This window comes from Amaranthus tricolor, chromosome 16 (assembly GCF_026212465.1).
Source record: "Amaranthus tricolor cultivar Red isolate AtriRed21 chromosome 16, ASM2621246v1, whole genome shotgun sequence".
Taxonomy (NCBI): Eukaryota; Viridiplantae; Streptophyta; class Magnoliopsida; order Caryophyllales; family Amaranthaceae; genus Amaranthus; species Amaranthus tricolor.
The window spans coordinates 21,276,739-21,297,509 of NC_080062.1; the positions used below are offsets into that span (position 1 = coordinate 21,276,739).

At 34.6% G+C, this 20,771-nt stretch overlaps 2 protein-coding genes across 2 annotated transcripts; one reads left to right on the top strand and one right to left on the bottom strand.

The window, feature by feature from the left end:
* Positions 1-5,031: 5,031 nt before the first annotated feature.
* Positions 5,032-11,863, bottom strand: LOC130802414 (phragmoplastin interacting protein 1). Its single transcript, XM_057666424.1, has 4 exons — positions 11,245-11,863; positions 10,599-10,770; positions 5,957-6,003; positions 5,032-5,864 (listed from the first exon to the last, which is right to left on the bottom strand). The coding sequence occupies exons 1-4, from the start codon at positions 11,748-11,750 to the stop codon at positions 5,333-5,335; spliced, it is 1,257 nt and encodes a 418-aa protein (XP_057522407.1). The 5' UTR covers positions 11,751-11,863; the 3' UTR covers positions 5,032-5,332.
* A 4,731-nt stretch (positions 11,864-16,594) lies between these two features.
* LOC130802625 (uncharacterized) lies at positions 16,595-17,170 on the top strand. Its single transcript, XM_057666633.1, has one exon. The coding sequence runs from the start codon at positions 16,595-16,597 to the stop codon at positions 17,168-17,170; it is 576 nt and encodes a 191-aa protein (XP_057522616.1).
* Positions 17,171-20,771: the final 3,601 nt, after the last annotated feature.

Genomic DNA, 20,771 nt, shown 5'->3' on the forward strand with positions numbered 1-20,771 from the left:
AGAAAGAATAAGTTTGAAACGATACATGCAAATTTGATTGTCGGTGCAAAATATACAAATCGGTGCAATTCGGTCTATTCGGTTCAATTTAGATTGGTATTTTAAAATTCGGTTTGGTTCAATTTGGATTATAATTATTATGATTTGGATTTGGACTGAAAATATCAAAATCGAATTTTATTCGGTTTGATTTGCATTTGTATCGAATCGAAACCAAAAATCAAACTTTCACCTCTAATAATACGGAAGGGGGGGGGGGGGGGGTTATCTTGCTCCGAAGAGTCAAGAACCAACGGATCTCCATAGTTAAAATAATAATAATCATATCATGAACCAAAAACATTGTCATGCTTAATGTTTTCAAGGCACCTAATATATCAAAGATAAGAATAAAAAAAAAAACAGGAAGTGACTTTTTTCCTTGTTCAAAACCTCCATTTTATGAAATTAGATGAAGATAAACCCCAAAAACTTGACAACGAAGATGAAGATAAAATCAGATGAAGATGAACATAAAATCATATGAAGATATAACCGAAATCAAGATGAAGATGAAGATAAACTGATTTACCTAACAACATAAGATCAGATCTAGGGTGTATGAAGATCAAAAAAGTGAACAACAAAAGAAGAACACGAAATCAGATGCTGAGATCAAAATTAAAATCAAATGAATGTTCGATGCATCTTCAACCTATAAATCAGATGAAGCATTTCGTTGCAACTTCAACATAGCACAACAGAAACTCAGATGTAGGGTTTATAGAGTAAGGGAGAATTGATAGTAAGGGAACCATTTTGAGGGGATGAATTAAGAGGAGTAATTGATTTAGGGTTTATAAGAAGGACATGGAATTGAACGGTGAATTATGTTTTAAGGTAATATCTAAGGTCATTAAATACAAAGTGGTTGGGGATTTTAACAGTTAAATTCAATTAAGTGGTTGGGGAAAAAATTTGAGTGTTATTGAAAGTAGGTAGTTGGTAGTGAGTAAAATAAGTAATTAAAGTGATGAGGTATAATTGATAATGATATGTGAGGTAGGAATAAAGTAAGGGTAAATAGAGAATCGTAAAGATTATTTTTGCCAAAAGAGGTAATGTTACAAGTAGTATAAAACATTTAAAAATGAAAAGTGTTGCAAGTAAATTGAAAGAAGGAAGCATTTAAATTTTACAAAGTAAATTTTATGTTTTGGATCTTTTGGTTATTAAACATTTGGATATGAAATATTGAACATTTTAGAGTTGTTTCTATTGTGATAAAGGGTTATTTATTGGAAAATTTGAAAACATTAAGTCAAAAAATCAAAAAATGAACTAAATAATACCACTTTCATAATTATTCCAAAAGTAAAAGTGAAAATCCCAAACCAGAGGTTTGGAGTTGTTCGCAGTTACTAATTGCGAACAGCTCTACTGCACAAAAACGCGGATCAACTTTCTTTTTTCCTATTTTTCCCCATTTTTCAAAACCTTACCTTCACAGTCGACATTCTCCCTCTAAAACCATAGATTCAATACATCAATTCTTGCATTTCTCTTTTAATTTGGCACTTCAAAATTTGTGTGGGATACTCTAGCTTGCTCAAAGGTAAACTTGTTTGTGGTTTTTTTTTTTGGTGTATATGTAGTTTTTTAGGGTTATAATCAAATTTGCTTATTTTTTCAAATTTAGGTAATTAGTTGTTAAATCAAGACTCTTCTTAGTTATCCATAAGTATTGAAGGTAATTTTTAATTGTTGTTATAGCTTTATATTGTTTTTTGAAGTAATGTTGTTGAATTAGTTGAATTCAATGTTGATAATATTATTAGAAATGTTGATGTTGATGTTGGTATTAGAAATATTATTTATGAACTTATGAATTGATTTATTATTTGGATTTTATGTGTATTATATATGTATGAACTTAGTTACATTATGGATTTTAATAATTTTTAGACCAAAAAAGATTATAATCAAATGAATATAATGTACTTGTATGGGCATGACGTTAATGATGATGTTGATTTTCTTTGTATTAATGTAGAAAATGGCATCATTTCGCGTGGCTATAGTATGTTTTTGGAATGATTGTATTCGAGAAATTAGTGGCAAAGTTCATTATGTTGGGGGAAGGCGTTAGTTGTTTGCATGCAATTCAAAATGGATTTGAACCACTTTTAACGTTTTATATGTTCTAAGATTGGATTGGACACTACTAGAAGTACCGTAAATATAAGCTTTAAATATGACATGAGTGAAGAATTGTTTGTCTTTCCTGTTGAGGATGATGAGGCTATAGATGCTATGTGGGAGCATTCAAAGTCCACTCAAATTCCCTCTTTGGAGTTATACGTAAAAGAAGTACCCTTAAGGAATGTAGTTGCTTCTAATTCTACTCCTACCCCTATGCCTATATTAACTCAGGAAATTCCTAATCCTTTCGTTCCTTCCGCATCTTGTACTTTTTCTAAACCCCCTACGAATCAAGTTCCAATTCATTCAATGGTTAACTTAGGAGAAACTGTTGAGATGAGACCTTGGGATGATGGAAATGAGAGTAATGAGCTCATTGACGATCCTTCTGAGGACAATGCGGATGTCGATGAGGATGCGCTAGCAAATAACATGACCCTAGGTAACATTCCTGTAATCATTCCTCCTACACCTTATGCCCTATGTCCACCTTTAGACGAGTATGAGGAGGGAAACTCATGGAGGTCTTGGGCTTGTGATACCACTTACACCAAAGACGGAGAGTTGGAGAAGGGTATGATGTTTGATAGAAACGAAGCATTATTGGAAGCTATTAGAGTGTATCATATTCGTAGAAATGTGGAGTACAGAATGGAGACCTAGAACCAAACTGTCCTTACCTTGAAGTGTAAGCGGGGTTATTCGTGGAGACTTAGGGCTACGTTTGATTCTTATTTATCTTCATGGCGTATTGTTACGTATAAGGGTAAGCATGGTTCTTGTGTTTTAGGTAGTGACACTGTTTCAGCTGGACACATTCACCTGACATTTTCTGTCATTAACAATGTCATAAGAAATTGTGTTGCTAAAGACACATTCACCGGTCTCGGATTCTACCGAGATCAATTAGACCTGCTACGACCCAACCAGGTAAATATTTCAGTACTCATTAACATTAGTACAATTTAATTAACATATCACTTACATTTTCATAACATGTATTTTAGTTTTTGTGGGACCCATACCCTGCAAAAGCCTATGCAGTTGTACCCGAGCACTCGGGGATTCTCAGGTGCGTTCGACATTGTCGAAGTACATCTACCAGAACACGTACTGCGCCAATATGGGTTGGTACAAGGCATTGCACCGCTTTATGACACTGAACCCCAGCTGCACCCGATTTCGCGAAAAAATTCAGGGTACGGCAAACTGGATGGACATCAACTGGCATCACATCGCTCGTTGGGATGGTAGACTGGAGCTGCTGGCACAAGGTGCGCCGTTCAATGTTCATGGCGCACGTACGACACCAGACTACATGTCGTGGTTCCTCTCCATCACGCACCGATGGATGACACCATGTGGCATCATCGCCGCAGCACATTATGCACCTGTTGCGCCTACGATGACTCGGTGAGGGAGATTGCGCATGGCATGCTCGTCGGCACGCAATTCCAGCACTTCATACCGGAAGTCACTGTAGAGTCCTCACCGACTACCGCCCATACGCACGTCTCATCTCCTGCTTATGTCTATCATTTGGAGGAGATGGACCTTTCATACCCCGCTGACGTAGGGGGGACCTCGCAAGCTAGGCCATCACAGCCATCACAGTACCAGTCCCATCCACTGCCAGAGCGACACCCGAACGCCTCTTACTACCGTAGGAGGTGTAGGAGACCAACTCAGTTGGATAGGGTAGATGAGGGTCGTGAGCATTAACGTTTAAATTTTGTGTATTTGAATCGACTATGTATGTATATATATATATATATATATATATATATATATATATATATATATATATATATATATATATATATATATATATATATATATATATATATATATATATATATATATATATATATATATATATATATATATATATATATATATATATATACACACATATATATATATATATATATATACACACATATATATATATATATATATATATATATATATATATATATATATATATATATATATATATATATATATATATATATATATATATATATATATATATATATATACACATATATATATATATATACACATATATATATATATATATATATATATATATATATATATATATATATATATATATATATATATATATATATATATACATATATATATATATATACATATATATATATATATATATATATATATATATATATATGTTTATTTAGTTGTATATTTCAAACATTTGTATATATTCTGTTGTATATATGTTTATTTACTTTATCATAGCCTCCAAACTTTCACTTACGAATGATCGGAGTTTTGGCTATGAATCATTCCGCCTAAAACATACATTGACTTGTAATTACTTATTCTAATGTCTCTAATGCAAATACAACAAATAACAACTCAAAAATTAGCCAAAAAAATATATATACATAGCTGTTCGCTGTTACTAACTACGAACAGCTCCAAACCTCAAATTTGAAATGAAATAAGTTTGAAAGTTGGATTATTTGGTTCTTTTTTTTTTATCTTTTGACTTAAACATTTCAAATTTTCTATTTATTGAATATATGGGTTTATTTTGTTTTCTTAGTAAGTCTTGCTTAGTGATTTTAGTAGTGTACTGTGTATATATTTTGTACAAAATGCAAGATACCTAAAATCCATACATAATTTCAACAAGTCTTGTATGAAACCGTATCACCATGAGACGAGCCCATATAATTAGTTTATTTCTCTAGTTGATTACTTCAATATTACAAGTGTTTAGGTTAAGATTATAAATCATCAATCTAAGATTAAAAAATAATCACTTTAAAACTATAAATGGTAGTTCACTAAACTACTGCCTCTTCCTTAGTGATGTTATTCAAATTGTACTTTCAAAGAAACTTGGTAGGTTTAAACATGGATTCAATACTTCTGCAGTGTTTCCTTCTTCAACCAAACTCAAAAGGAGTCTATTTTTGAGCTTACAAACAAATGCAAAATTGTAGAACATGCAATTCCCAACTCAGTTGCTGAACAATGCCTGTCTTACGCATGCGGCATGCTCGTGAAACTCCAGCCATCTTCCAACATGTCTGCAAACTCTCCTACCGGCCACCATCTGCTAACCATCATCTCCATCGTAACAAGATTGGTCACATTCCATCATCATAGACGACTAGCTAGCATTTGGATTAGCTTGTTCGGTCGCCTGTTTTTTTGGACAGGCTGAAAAAAGATGGCCTTTCTCACCGCATTCGTAGCAAGTCCTCCTCCTGATCTTCCCTGAGGCAACTCCACTATTATTCCCCTGCGGTTGTACAGCTGGGGGAGTTGGTTGTGCAGCTGGTGGCGTTGGAGTAGAAATCACATTCATAGGAGCTCCTTTCCTAGGGACTGCACAACTTATCTTCACAGGCCTTCCACAGACTAACTTCTGATCTAGTTGCAATGCCTTCGTTAGAGAGATTTTGTCAGAGAAGTCCACATGAGCATAGCCTTTGAATTCCCCCGTCTCTTTATCCTCGCCAAATCGGATGGATGATATATTACAATCAGAGAAGAGTATTCTCAAGTCGTTTTCTGTAATATCCCATGACAAGTTGCCCGCATAGACCCTGTTATAGCCCTCTATGATTGATGGGGAAAAGTCTGGTAATTTAACAGTGCGAGTTGTCTTATAGGGCTGAATTTTCAGGTATAGGCCGTCCCTGAGATGAGAGCAAAAGGGTATTATATAAGTATACAGGAAACTCGAGTAGCAAAGAATATCAATAGCAGGAGCACATTTTGAAATACATACATGTCGGAGCCATCTAGCGCTAATGCCTTTTTAGCTGCCTCTTCTGTCTGCAAAGAAGAACAAGAACATTTGACATTTAGAATGGCGACATTGTCACTATTTAAAGGGCCGGCTGGGCAGGGGGTAAGCTTCAATTCGCAATAAAGAATACAATGGTATTCAACATTCCAGAAGCTAACATGATGATCAAAATAAAGCTTTAACTCTGAGCCAAGACATGCTAATAATTTGACTCTAGCTCATATTCTAGACACGATACGTAAACAATCACCTAGACAACTAGCTTCTGGTTGCAACATAAAATTATAGAAATAAATTCCGCGATAAAAAAACAGCACCAGATATCAACCTAATTGAAACTCTCAATCTCATCAGTCAAAGCCCATTAGTCATCTATGCAATTTAGGTCCCACAACCTCACCAGCAGACAGATCTAGAGCAACGACACAACCCAAAAAAAGTTATTGCAATACAAAGATACAAAGGAAAACGTTTCACATTACTAACTTTTAAGTGAAAGACTGGACATTGGATAAGAACGGTAGCACACTATTGGAGGTTAGGAAAGGGAAGGAGATAGATTGATTACAAGGACAAAAAAGAAATACAAAGAAGAGTCGGGAAGCAAAACATAAATCAAAGGGAGGATTATTTAGTCAAATTTCATACATATTATAACTCAATTTTAACTTGTGGTAAGTATTAGCTGAATAGCTGATTATTTCATCCAATTTTTAAGAGTAAAAGTTGTAGTGGTCCATATGAGTTTCAGGTTTACAACACCGATGAACATAACTTCTTTACAGTGTCTGTTAAAACCGCAAGGCTAAGCTGATAGGCTTTCCATAGTGGTTGGTTGCTTTGGTAAACTTGGCTTCTAGGTTTGGGCAATTTTTGAACACTAGGTGAGGGTTTATTGGGACGAGATTTGTGGGTTTTCGTATTCAAGAAAGTGGAAGTGGTGGATTGGGGTGAAGGGTGGTGGCGACAAGTACCTATCGTCAGCCAATCAATGGTGGTGGACTTATTAAGGGGGATAGATGGAGAAATCCAAGTTTTACCGAGACTAAGAAATCAGTTTAGAGGCTCTTGAGGCAACTTGAATATTTATGCTTTGTTTGGATTGAAAGAAAATGGAGGGAAATGGGAATGGATTTTCCTCCATTTGGATAGAAAATGAGGAGAGGGAAATATAAGGGGAGCAATTCGAAGGATGACATTGTGGACATTTTGTGAGACAAATATTTCCTACAATAGACATTTAGGAAGGAAAACCCATCTAGTTTCCCTCCCTTCCCTTTCACATTCCTTTCCCATTCCTTTCCCTTCCGTTCCCTATTCTTTTTGTATCCAAACACACTATTAAGGACTAAGGAAGAGAAAGGTAAGAAAGAAATGATTACCCAAACCAGAAAGGAAAAGACGGGTTGATATGCCCTTTCCAAAGTTCCGATCTATTGAAATTAAACAAATGCTCCGATATGCCCTTTCCAAAGTTCCAATCTGTTGAAATTAAACAAATGCTCCATATTCATGTCAAGCTACCTTGTGTCAGGGTATAGTTGAAAGTACAAGGGATACATTTTGATCATAACTCTATCAAGAAAAACAGCCACTACCTTTCTTCTAGCTGTGAAAAAGTAAATGTCGAACAATCCAGAAAAACAGCCACTGGCTTACTTTTTGCTTTCTAGGCACCAATAGCATTCACTTAAAAGATAAAAGCTCAAAAACTAACCATTAAGACAAAGGAGATCGTGCAGCGTTACTCAGCTGGATGTTTTGTGGCAGCAAAAATTGTAAAGGTTCACAAAACAGAATGATGAACCAGCAAGGTATATTTTAGTTTAATGTTAATTAATTTTTCAAAATTCTAAGTTCACAGTCATTCCTCATGCAGTAAGCTCTCTGGACATAAATTTTCTTGTATCAGGTACTTAGATCCTTTACCATGGAGATAGACCAAAGGACAAACACAAATTTACATATTTTATTGTTAAGCATTAAAAATGTATAGGATTTTAGTTGAACCGGAAAAGAAAATTCTGAATTTTAATTATCATGAAGGTTGAATAATCCCTAAAGATAAATATACTCTCTCTTCTTTTGGTCCTCATCACTTGATCTAGAGTGAAGATTCTCATAAATGGTGACTTCAAAAAGGTCTTTTTTTCAATGTTCAATGACAATAATCATCAAATTCAAAATTAAGAGTCTATTAAACAGAAAAGCGCTCAAGTTATAGGGAAAGATACAGTCACACTTCGAACAAAATCCTCGAAGATTGTAACCAGAGTATAAGAGCCTAACAAAAGGCTACAAGCCTATAAGCACACCCTTGTTTTGAAGGGATCCTCTTTCATTGAAAATCCTTGGTGAGCTGCTAACCTTGAAGTGGTCAATATTCATTCATTGAAAAAACTTGTACAGAAAAAATTTGATAGAGTTAATCTTATTTTGTTAAATATACCTTATTTAATACTTCCTCTGTCCCTCTCAATTTGATAGGGATCCACTTTCTATATTAGTTCGTCCCATTCATTTTGCACCCTTTTCTTTTTTGATAATGGTCCTACCCTCTTTCTTATAATCTCATTCACAAAATTATTATATCTCCTCATCTTAACCACTCATTTTTATCATCCACTTGCCTTTTGCCTTATTCTTCAATCCAATTCCTCTTTTCCACTAAAATTCACCCAAAAGGTTTGGGTGCATTCTCATAGGGACGGAGGGAGTAATATATTTCTTGTTCAACTCAGAGTATCTAATATTGTTAGGACGGAGATTGTAATTTATCATTGTAGTCTGCAGATATTATAAGAATTAATCAATGGAAACACTATGATTTGAGGAGTTTCACACATAGTGCAAAATAAGTTTGCATCATATTGTATCGGCCTCAACGTACAAATTTTTAAATTTACCAAACCACACATAAATGAAGTACTAAATTTACCAAACCATTACCGGTAATACTATTAGGGATCTTCGTTTTGCCTAATATTTGGTAATACTACAAACCCATTACCGGAATAATTACATCACTGTGTCTCTTACTGCAATCGCGACCGTTACTTCATTTATGCACTATGATTTCACATATTCTGACATGGAATCAAGGTCCTTTTCCAATATAATTTAAAATTCTTTCCTTGACTTCTCTGCCTAGTCTTTTTACCTTCAAACTTGCTTTCTGTTCTCCATTGCGGCTCAACTCTTCCCTTATTGGACCGCTTATGCTTTATCTTCTATGTAGGGTATTGTCTCCTTACTCCCTCAACACTACCCCATGTTCTTCAACCAATGCATCACTAGCTGCTTTTTATGCTTTGCACGTGTGTTGTGTGTTGTGCACCATAGCGCAAAAATGCAATGACTATCGTGATCGTGATAACAGAACGGTGATACGATAACAGGAGTGATATAGTTATTGTAACACCTAAATATCGGTCAAAAATATGAGATATCCCTTAATACAACCCAAACGCGAATCTTTTACACCTTTACAATAGGAGAAATATTGGTTCGCTTTTTTTGAAAAACTTTAAAATGCAGCCTGTTGCACTAAGCTTGTTGCACTGTTGCTCCGTCTAATTCTCTAACTTTATCCGATATTGGTTCTTGGTTATGGCTACAATTGTGTGATTGTATTATAATATCTGAAACTCAACATTACAATTTATTGGGCCCTACTGCTCTAATTTCATTGTTTTCCTCAATCTTTGGCCTAATTACTCTTGCAATATTCGATTGAAAAGATCAACGCGATTCAACTTTAATTTAGTTCGATGAGGTTTTCTAACAATTGGCCACAACAATAGTCTTGGACGATCCAAGTGTCTTGTTTTGCTCCACCTTTCTACTACACATCTACAAGGAAAAGGTCTTTTGGCGCTGGACTTTTAGGTCCATTCTCATCTGGTCCACAATATGATCGCACGAACTTATATGATCCTTTTGTGAACCTGATGGCTTTAGCAATGTCTTTTCAAAATATGTATCTACTTCTGATGATGACAGATATATATGGATTATGCTGGTACATCCCATACAACTCATGATAATGATAAACTAATTCCCAAATTTAATTTGAACACTAATAATGATATTTTAGTTGATGATGATCATTGCGTTTCGGTAAAAGATTATTGCCACACTATGTTTACTCAGTACAATTTTCATGATATTCTCTTTGCACCTTATCTTATTAAAAATTTCATTTCATTTAGTGAATTTTCTAATAACTCAGCATCGATTGAGTTTGATGTTTATGAATTCTTAGTAAAAGACCCTTATATAGGAAAATCAGAGGAACTCATCTGGTCATTGTTTCAACACACCTTCCACCACCAATCTTTTTACTTTCTCCACTTATATTTAACATAACCGACTAGGCCATCTAAGGGATTTCCCTCTTAATTTTATTAGGCGCCATAATGTACTCCTCATTCTAGTCCTACATTCATAACTTTAAGACTTATGATTCTCATACAAATGTCACTTTTTATACCCCCATTTCTATGATGATAAACATTTAAAAACAAGATGTTAAGCAATGAAAATCAAAGAACTAGGATACAAGAAACTTCTAAAATGGTGTCATATTTCAAAATAAAGTCAATTAATGTAAAATAAGTACCTTGAAACTGATAATGGCAATTCCCCTGAATTTTCCACTCTCAGGAAATTTCATACAATCAATATCAGTTATTGTACCACAATGATCAAAGTAATTCCAAATATCATCCTCGGTCGAACTATATGGCATCCCTCCAACATAAACTTTCTTACAATCATCTTTATTACATTCACTGCAAACAGATAAAACAATCCAATAATTAAGTAAGCAGTTCATTCAACTAGATTATTCACCTCAAAATCAATCAAATCTATCCAATTTCCAACAAAAGAACCAAAAACATATAGCTTTGATAGATGATTGGAGTGGCTAATTTTATAATTAATTTGTTTCACTAATTAGCTTATTCATAACAAGATGTTTTAACCAGTCAATTTAGCAAACACAAGAATTAACAAAATCAATACTAAAATCTCATAGGAATATCTCTTGACAAATTTAATGGCCACGCATTTTCTCCATCAACAATTTCCCTTTCTTCGCAAAATTCAGTCTATAAATAAATTATTCCCATTACTACCAATTAGTAACGTTAACCAAACAGGCAATAGTTTGACAACCTAACCATCTAAAATTGTCCAACAATCTATTTTGTTGGACACCTTGAATCAAAGACAAAAAAAAATTTAAGTGCATATGAGAATACCTAGTTTCAGCAACAATTTGTTGGGGAAGAACTTCATTTGGAAGCTCAGCTTGATTCTCCTGCTTATCACTCTTACTTTTCTTCTTCTTCTTCTTCTTATTCTTCTTTGCTTTCTTCTTCTTCATAGCAGCTTTACCTTCTTTCATACTCAGTTCCATATCCCCTCCTCCATTTTCCACCACATTATTTTGATCCTTAACAACATTTCCATCCAATCCTCCCCCATTTTCATCACCCTTTTTATCTCTCTTCCTCTTCTTTCCCTTGGAAATGTTCTCAACATGGGCATTAAAGCTTTCACCATTAATTTGCGTAGAAGAGAGGATTTCTCTACGTTTTTCCCGTTTTGATAATCTGGGTTTCTGGGTTACGGAATCTATAAGTTGTTTCACAGAATTGGGGGTTTCTACATTTGTTGGTTTTGTAGAATCAATGTCTTTGGAAAGAGATTTTTTCGCAAACTCGGCCCTTAGCTTCTGCTTTAATTTCTTGTTTGATAACACCATTTTTTCCCCTTTGAGAGGCTTCTGCAATCAGATGAAAGAAGAAGAAGCTTAAACGCCAAATTCCAATACAAAAACCCTTGGCTTTCACCACTGTTTTAACGGCGATTATTCATGCCTCTTGAAATTTAATCAGTCCTCCTCTAATAAGCGTTGTTACGCGAGTTACGACGTCGTATCGTAGCTTTTTGAAATTTACTCTTGTTCTATAGTCAATTAGGAGTAAAGAGAAAAACATTTTTTATAAAAAAAAAAACGTAAATACCGGCAATAAATGAAAAGTGAATGAATTATATGCATGAAAGTAAACGAAAGTTAAAATATATAAATGAGATTAAAGCAAAGTGGCAAATTAATATAATTATCCAAAAATAGAAATCATACAAAATAAATGGCACAGACCAAAATAACAATTATTGCAAAATGAGCAGGTACAGAGGGTATATCTCTTAACTCGTTAATTATTATTCTCTCTATGCCTTTTGTCTTTGCATCACTTTGCATTTTACTTTGTCCACTTGACTTTGCTTCATTTCCTCTTTTGGCAACGGTTCTACTCTGTTTTAATCTCACTCGCAAACCTTTCTTTAACCAATTATTTCTATGTTCCACTTATTTTTTTATCAAGTCTCCAACTCAATTTTCATTTGTAGTAAATTTCAATCATTTTGCACTAAGTGCAAATGAGAATTTACAAAGAGAGTATTGTTTTTAAGGTAAGGTAAATAAACCTACACTAGCTATTTGGTACTTCATCTGTTCGTTAAAGTTGTTTTCATTTACTATTTTCTATTGCTTCAATTGTTATTTTCATAAAAAATTATACTTATATCACAAATTTTGGATAAAATTAAGAATCAATTACCAGCTGCAGCTTTGGAGTTTAATCATTTTAGAATAACTAGCCTCGAAGTTTTTTTAAACAAACAACAGCCTTCAAATTACTAAACATGACATCAATACAGCTAGTTCACCGGATGACCTACTAAAGGACCTTTGACCATACTAAAGGACCCTTGACCATACTAAGTGACCTTTGACTTTCAATTGAATTTATTAATCTAACCTAATTACTCAATTACCCCTAATTAAACCCTTCTTCCCTAACCTCTCTCTAACCCTCCCTAGTTAACACTATTTCCCCACCTCAACACCCCTACCACCACCATTAAAACTCCTTTAATAACAACCCCATCAAAAGCCCCTTTATGAACCAAGATATTTTCGATGAACTACTAAAACTCCTCCTTTAATAACAACCAAGGGTTTAATTAGGGGTAAATGGGGAATGAGCATGGTCAACGATCATTTAATAAGTTATACGATGGTGTGGTTGTATCGATGTTGTGTTTGGTAATTTGAAGGTTGTTATTGGTAAGAAAAACTTCGAGGTTGTTTATTCTAAAATGCCTAAAATTCAAGGTTGTAGTTGGTAATTGATCCTAAATTAACTTTGTTCATCCTCATTTTAATATTTTAATAATATTCTAATACTTATGATCTTCACACATCTTCCACTAACTTCATTTAACACTACAAAAAACAAAAACTTTTCAACTGCCCAAAACAGTCGGAAATTAGTCGGTGTAGCTCTAGACCGACTGATTTCCGACTGAAGTATGTTTTTCTCTCGTATTCTCCCTAAGTAATTCAATTCTTACATTCATATTCAATCGTTAGCTGACTCAAGCATCGAAGGGGCTTTCCTGGGGATAGCCCCGGGTTAGTAAACTTTATTCATTTGTAGGTTCATTCGAAGATCTTCAACCTCCTTCGACCACCTTCGACTACATTCAATATCATTCAAACGTCACGGAATTGAAGTTACAACATAAATTACCTTTCCTCCACTTAATACAATTTCTAACTCATCATGACATTAGAAAAGAACATTCTCATCAGCCCACCGGGGGCAGTCATCATTGTAACACCTCAACACAACCGTTGTATCATCCCAACCCTAACCGGAAAAGGGAGAGACAAGACCCTAACCCTCACCGAGGAAGGGAAGAACGTCAACAAGATCCTAACCGAACAAAGGTACTGTAACACCCCGATATTTTCCCGATATATTATTTTTATTATTATTATTCTTTTAGAAAAAAAAATATATATTTCTTTTATTATTTATTTTGTTAGTAGGTTAAATCATGAGAATCCAACTTTTAAGGCAAATAAAATCATTTTAAGTCCAAATCTTTTCCTAATCTATCTTTAATTAAAAAAAAAAAATAAATAAATAAAATATAAGGGAATATGAATAGTGGCCGGCCATGGCAAGTATTATGGGAAGATTGTAACTTCCATTTTGGATTAATGAATGATTATGGCAATAAAATCTCATAAATCCCTTAATCAATTCTTTTCCTTATTCCTTTCCTTAACCTTTTACCTTACTCCTTTTCATTTTCACATTTCAATTTGCAAGTAAGAAAAAAAACACACTCCTTTTCCCTCACATTCTCACGCCTAGCATTCCTTAATTCATCAATTTTGGTTCATAAAATTTTGGTGTTAATCTTGAGCAATTGTAAGTAATTCTTAAACTAGTTTTGTTTTTAAGTTTTAATTTAAATTTCTATGTTTTTATATGTGTGATTTTATAGTTATGATTTTGTTCATGAATTAAAAATTTATGTTTAGATGTATAATGTTTTTTCTATTTAAATTTAATGTATGGTTTTAGGGTTTTAGATTTGTGCACATGTGTGTGTAGAATTGTTTGATGAATGATTGAAATATATATATATATATAAATATATATATATACATTAAAAAAAAAATGGTTGTTCATAAAAAAAAAATGTGTATGTGGTGATGGAAATTTATTTTTATTGATTAATAAAAGAGAAGTATAAGGTTGATAGAAGAAAAATTTGCATGTATATATATGTGATGTGTTTGTGTTTGAACATTGGAGTAAAAAGAATTATTTTTAAGAAAAATATAGATAATTAATTAAAATTTATTTTTGTATGTGATCATGGAAATTATGTAAATTTTATTGTTTAGATTTATTAAAGAATAAAGCATTGAAATTTTATATTTTGGTGATAAAAAAATGGAATCCCGTAGGTTTTGAAATAGTGGAAAATTTGTGTTTTTGGAGCATTTTTGGCTTTGAAATTAAGTTAAAAATACTTATACTATGTTATAAATTATGAAATTTGGTACCCGGGGGTTTTGACGCCTTCCGGACGCAACGGTGAAGTCGGATTTTCAGTTTGACAGTATTAAGATGAGTTTCTGGACAGAATGTATAAGCTGTCCAGTTTTGTGTTTATACCATGTTGTAGTATGTGATGGATGTTCATATTGTGTGTAGCATTCTAGGTATGGACGTAATTGAATATGTGTGTTATGTGTGATTGAGGAAAATGTGTATGTGTGCTTATTTCCCGAATACGATTGAACTTTGTAGGAAGTCGGTTCGTGACCGGGAATTGATTGAGACGCTTGCGAGTTGGTTATTTCGTTTAAGGTATGTACACGCAGCGTGGTTCGCAATAGATCGATGTATCATGTATTAATGATACCCAAAAGTAAGGCATGGGTATATAGAACGAATAATGCTATCGTTCGAATCAATAATTCTATACATTGTTATGATAAGTAGAGGTAGTATGTCCTCAATAACTTAAGTAGAGGTAGTATGTCCTCACTAACTCAAAAGTGGACGTAGTATGACGTCAATCTTTATATATTGTTTTGAAAGTAGAGGTAGTATGACCTCACTAACTTAAAAAGTGGACGTAGTATGTCGTCAATTGGTGGAAAAGAATTACTCGCGGCATATGAGGGCTTTATGAGCCACCGCGGGGGTATGCATACTTAACTATAGGCACCGAAGTATGGCGAGTGTCTATGGTAGAGGCTTGCTTAGGGGTTAGCTCCCCCTAATGTATTGTCTCACTTATGGAGTTTGGTGTGTACCGGCAGTATGGCTGGAAAGTACCGGCAGTATGGCTGGATAGTACTGGCAGTATGGCCGGATAGTACAGCAATATAGCTGACTAACTTTTACAAGAAAAATAAATATTCTTAATAAGTATGATCAAGCGTACGGTTCTGTGAATTGTTAATTAATCAAATTAAACTTTCTCGATGTTATTATTTATTGGTATGCGACTTTCGCTGACGTGTGCTTTTGGTCTTAACGACCCTGCGATGATGTTGTGTCCTATCTGGGCAATGAATAGCAGTAAGTTAAGTTGCAGGTCTGGGGAGTGAGGATTGTCCCTTGAAGAAATAAATTATTAAAGTAAAGAAGTCTTAAAAAGAACTTCAAAGTTTAGTTAAAGAGCATTTGGTTTTTATGAGGCGACTTTCGCTCTCAAGTTGTAATAAGTAGATTTGACTTTTCGTTTCTTATCCGCTGCTAAGTATTTCTTATTATCTAATAGTTTTAAATAACGCTAATAGAACTCGATCCGCACGTTTCCTTAACTTCAAAACTGTTTTAAACTGTTCCTAACGTTTCGGTTTGACTCGGGTTTTAGTTGTTTTGTTTTAAAAGATCATTTTCTTTTCTTTTCAAAGACCCGAGTTATTCCGAGATGTTACAGGCACACTCTGTCATGGATGCTACAAAGATAATTACAAGTCGAAAACTTCGTTCTGAGGAATTAGATGCTCGTGCCCTCATCAACTCTAAGAGAAAAGAAAGAGAACACACTTATCAACAATCCCCATCTCAATAGAAGGAAGTATCCTATCAAAGTCCACTAAAGGCGGATCAAGATAAGTTTGAAGAAGGTCGAACAGAACACGCTCCATTTATCTTCAGGACCCCCCTGTCTGCTCGAATTTTAGCTACTCCTAACCGGAGTAAGGTTAAGATCCCTAACATGGTGACCTTCGAAGGAACTCAGGACCCTCAAGAACATATTGAATCATATGGGGCTCACATGGGAGTCAATACTACATGTGAGGCTCTTCTGTGTAAGTTCTTTCCTACTACCCTAACCGAGTTGGCTCAGTCTTGGTATACTCCACTACCTTGCGAGGGTATTGATAGTTTCTCTCAACTCGAGAAGATATTCTTAGATCATTTTATTGTCTCTAAGAGACAAAAGAAGTCAAGTATTCACCTTATGTTTGTTATCCAACAAGAAGAAGAGTTAGTCTCCAGTTACATCAAAAGGTTCCATGATGAAGTCCTGACCATTATGGACATAAGTGATTCTGCAACTGTGCCAGAACTCATTAATGGATTGAAAACTCATAAGTTAAAATGGCAGCTCATTAAGAATGGAGTTACCTCCTATGTTGAAGCAATACACATCGCTCAAAGGTTTGTTCAAGCCTCAGACATTTTCGCACCTATAGACTCTCAAGCTAAGAAGAAGAAGAATGATAAACTACAATCCCAAGCTCAGCCACATGCAAAACCTTACCCAAAAGAATACACTGGATACTCTTGAATGGGGTCAGGTAGGCAAGAACCTCCTAAGTTTGATCACAATTACTCGGTGGAATGGTCAAAAGAGTTGAAGGATAGGGGTTATGATCCTAGATTCAACAAAAATCGAAAGGACATTTTCTATGCCATTAGATCTGAACTTCCACAACCTCCTCAAGTGAGTACTTCAATGAATAGAATAAATATGGACTTGTGGTATGAGTATCACAAGGAGCATGGTCGTACCCTTGCTCATTGTCGAGAGCTTAAGAAATTCCTTGATCGACTCGTAAATGAAGGAAAATTGGGATGCTTCATGAATCTGAATCAAGAATACAAATCTTACCAGTCTAGCCAAGGGTCATTCAATAATTAAAGGCGAGATCAAAACTCTGATAGGAAAAAAGAAGAGCAGACTAGTGTCACTGAAGGCTTCATCAATGTCATATCTGGGGGATACTCCAAATTTTAGGCAAGTGACAAGTCTATCAAAGATAGTTTTTTACTTTGATAAATACCAACATCACAACTACTCCAAAGTCTAGTAGTATGGTATAGTCGACTATTGCAAGAGGTTGTTATACCTTATTAAGAAACTAAATGTAATGAAATCCTCTAAACATCAAGACAAAACTCCATATAATGGAAGATTGAGTAAATCGTGAATGAATGAATGAATGAATGAAAGTTAAGAAAAACTTTGTATGATGTCCAATCTCAACAAACCCACTATTCAATTATTTCAGGACTCTTTGTCAGCCCTTGGCGTGAAGATTCTTATAGTCATGGTCTAGAATTAATTTGGGTGGCAAGCTAGCCCCCGGTTACAATTCGTTTCAGAACTCTTTGTCAACCCTTGGCATGAAGATCCTTTTGTCCTTGTTTGTATTTAATTTGGGTGGCAAGTCCACCCCAAATTAGCCTATTCATTCCAGGACTCTTTGTTAGCCCTTGGCACGAAGATCCTTATTAGTCATTATTTGGGAATTTAGGTGGAAAACTAGCCCCAAATTACCAATTTATTTTGCCAGCCTTTGGCACGAAGATCCCTATAGCCATTATCGTGAACTAATTTGGGTGGCAAGCTAGCCCCAAATTAGCTAATTTTTTCAAGTCTCTTTGTTAGCCTTTGGCATAAAGATCTTCACTCGATTGTGTAAGGACTCTTTGTCAAGCAAAGGCCCTTTATCTTTCACCTTTATAGATCAACTTCCCAATCAAGCCAGGACTCTTTGTCAATCAAAGATTCTTGATAACCCTTCAACTTGGATTAGTCATCTCACATCCTAATCGAATCAATCAACTTGACTCAAACATCGATCATGTTATTCAAAGATTTTCACTCAGACGCTGCTTCTGATAAACAATCATTAATCCTAGCCGAATCATTCAAGCCTGGTTCAAATGTCACTTATCTTATTCAAATACTACTTGCCTCCCTATCTTGGTTATCAATGTCTTATGTTCGGGATGTAATTGACTCAACAAGTATTTCCATCAAGGCTTTATGTCATCGTCATGCTCATGGTATACTCATTGATCCAAACACCTTAAGGCTCTAATGATCAAGATCATCCCTTATTGGAATATTTTAACCTCATAAAAGCTAGAAAGCCCAAAATTCTCTCAATGAAGTCAAAATCAAGTATTTTGGGGCTTGTTAGCCCAAGCCGATCCTCTAAGAGTAAGCCTAGACACTTTAGAACTCTTTTGATTCACTGTCATACCATATTGAAAAATTCTAACTTCGATCCATGGAAGGTCTTGATACATCATGTGAAGACTTGTATGATCTTGGGGCTCATTAATCTAAGATAAGGACATATATTTTTCCATCATGCAACAACCTTCAACCAAACGCAGTCAAACATAGCCAAAATATCTTCTAAAACTCAATTTCAAACCTAAATACACACTTCAAAATAGCACAATTTTTAGAAATCCTTTATACCTACAATGCCATATGATCATGGTTGGTAAATTAAGCTCTACTCTCAAATTTCTTAATACCTATATTCTTAATACCTTAGCCCAAGGTAGATTTAAAAATCATAGCATGCTTAATTCATTTGGAACTCCTTGAAAGTCCACAAATTTGCCTAAGTCAAAAAGGTAAAGCATGAGTCTTCATGTAAGGGAAGATTTTAGAAGAAAAGTTTGAAAATACCCATATCTTACAAACATTTTACACTCCCTTACATTTTATACATGTCATTTACGACCTGTTGGGTTCAACAATCATATCTTCCAGTTCTGAAGTCTGTATGGGGTGTATAATATATCATTTCGAAGCCCTTAAAGTCTAGTTTTCAATGCTTCTAGCTTTGCGTCATTTTGAGTCATATATCAAACGTTATAGTAAAAACAGTGGACACGTGTCTAGAGAGACGCGAGAAGTCATTGCTGTCAAAATGTTTTACTCGGCCTCTTCGAATTCTCTTCAGCAAAATCCGAATTATAATAATCATCACCATGTTGTATGATTGCAATACTCAAAGATCAAATCATAGCAATAATGGTACCCAAAACACTGGTGGACACTCCCATCTGATGACAAAAAACAGAGGGCATCAATTAGACATCGAAGCTGCCCTTGACAAAATTTATTTAGCATGGCAGCTACGAGCAAATGACCAAATGTACCTGTGAAAGAGAGGAGTACCTTAGTTGAAGCATGTTGAAAAAAAGTTACTTTATTTATTAAATAAACAATAAAATAAAGTTACAAGTTTGTAGAAGGAAATAAATTACATATGATAATCAAGAACCATGCTCATGTACACCACCGAGAACTCCTAGAAACCGTTCTTCAATCCCCAACAAAGTAACAAGAAGATTTTTTTTGAACTTGATATTAATTCTAGGCGAGATGCTCTTTCCTAAAACATCATTTCCTCACTACTACGGTGCTTGGGAATAAACCAGAAATATGTTCTGAGATACAAAGAATTATACTAAATTCTAGCACACGGAATCTAGAACGATATAAGGAAAACTCAAATGGAAAAAGATACGGAAAATTACAATCGAGGATTGCTAGTTCTTTATGTAAAGTGCTCGAGAAGAAATGAAATCAGAAATTTCATCTCATGTGTCAAATAACCACACAAGCATTCTATATATATATAGAATAGCTTACACCTTTTCACGAAGCAACATGTTACTCCATGAAACACAAGATTGGTTCACGAACTAATGTCGTCTTTCAATCAAACTGTCCCAATAAATTTGGTTAATATAACAATATTTAACCGTTGGTAGTTACATTAAAAGTAACAAAATGGATAAACTAACTTTGCAAAGAAGAATCCGCAAAATAGAAGGAAACTCACGGGCTGCGAGTTGGGTCGCGAGCCGCGACCTGCTGTTCCAAAAAACAGTAGCTTTCTTTCCTTTCTCGCGAGCCGCGAGTTGTTTCACGCTCCGTGAACACTACTTTTTGCCAAAAACATAAACTTTGCAACCTTGGGATATTCTCAAATTAATTTATTTAAATTAATTTATTTAATTTAATTTCCGATGACCATGACACGCACTAAATGACAACAATCCTCTCCCATTTAGAGTGTATAATCCTTTTCTTCTTTCGCGATCCATAATCTCCAACCCATTTCCTGCATCAA

Bases quoted from the DNA above. Each gene is read 5' to 3' on its own strand.
- LOC130802625 (XM_057666633.1), top strand. From the start codon at position 16,595: ATGGTGACCTTCGAAGGAACTCAGGACCCTCAAGAACATATTGAATCA.
- LOC130802414 (XM_057666424.1), bottom strand. From the start codon at position 11,750: ATGGTGTTATCAAACAAGAAATTAAAGCAGAAGCTAAGGGCCGAGTTT. The intron at 6,004-10,598 runs GTACTTATTTTA...TCTTCTTTGCAG, and splicing joins TTGCCATTATCAGTTTCAAG to ACAGAAGAGGCAGCTAAAAA. The intron at 5,865-5,956 runs GTATGTATTTCA...CTCTCATCTCAG, and splicing joins GCGCTAGATGGCTCCGACAT to GGACGGCCTATACCTGAAAA.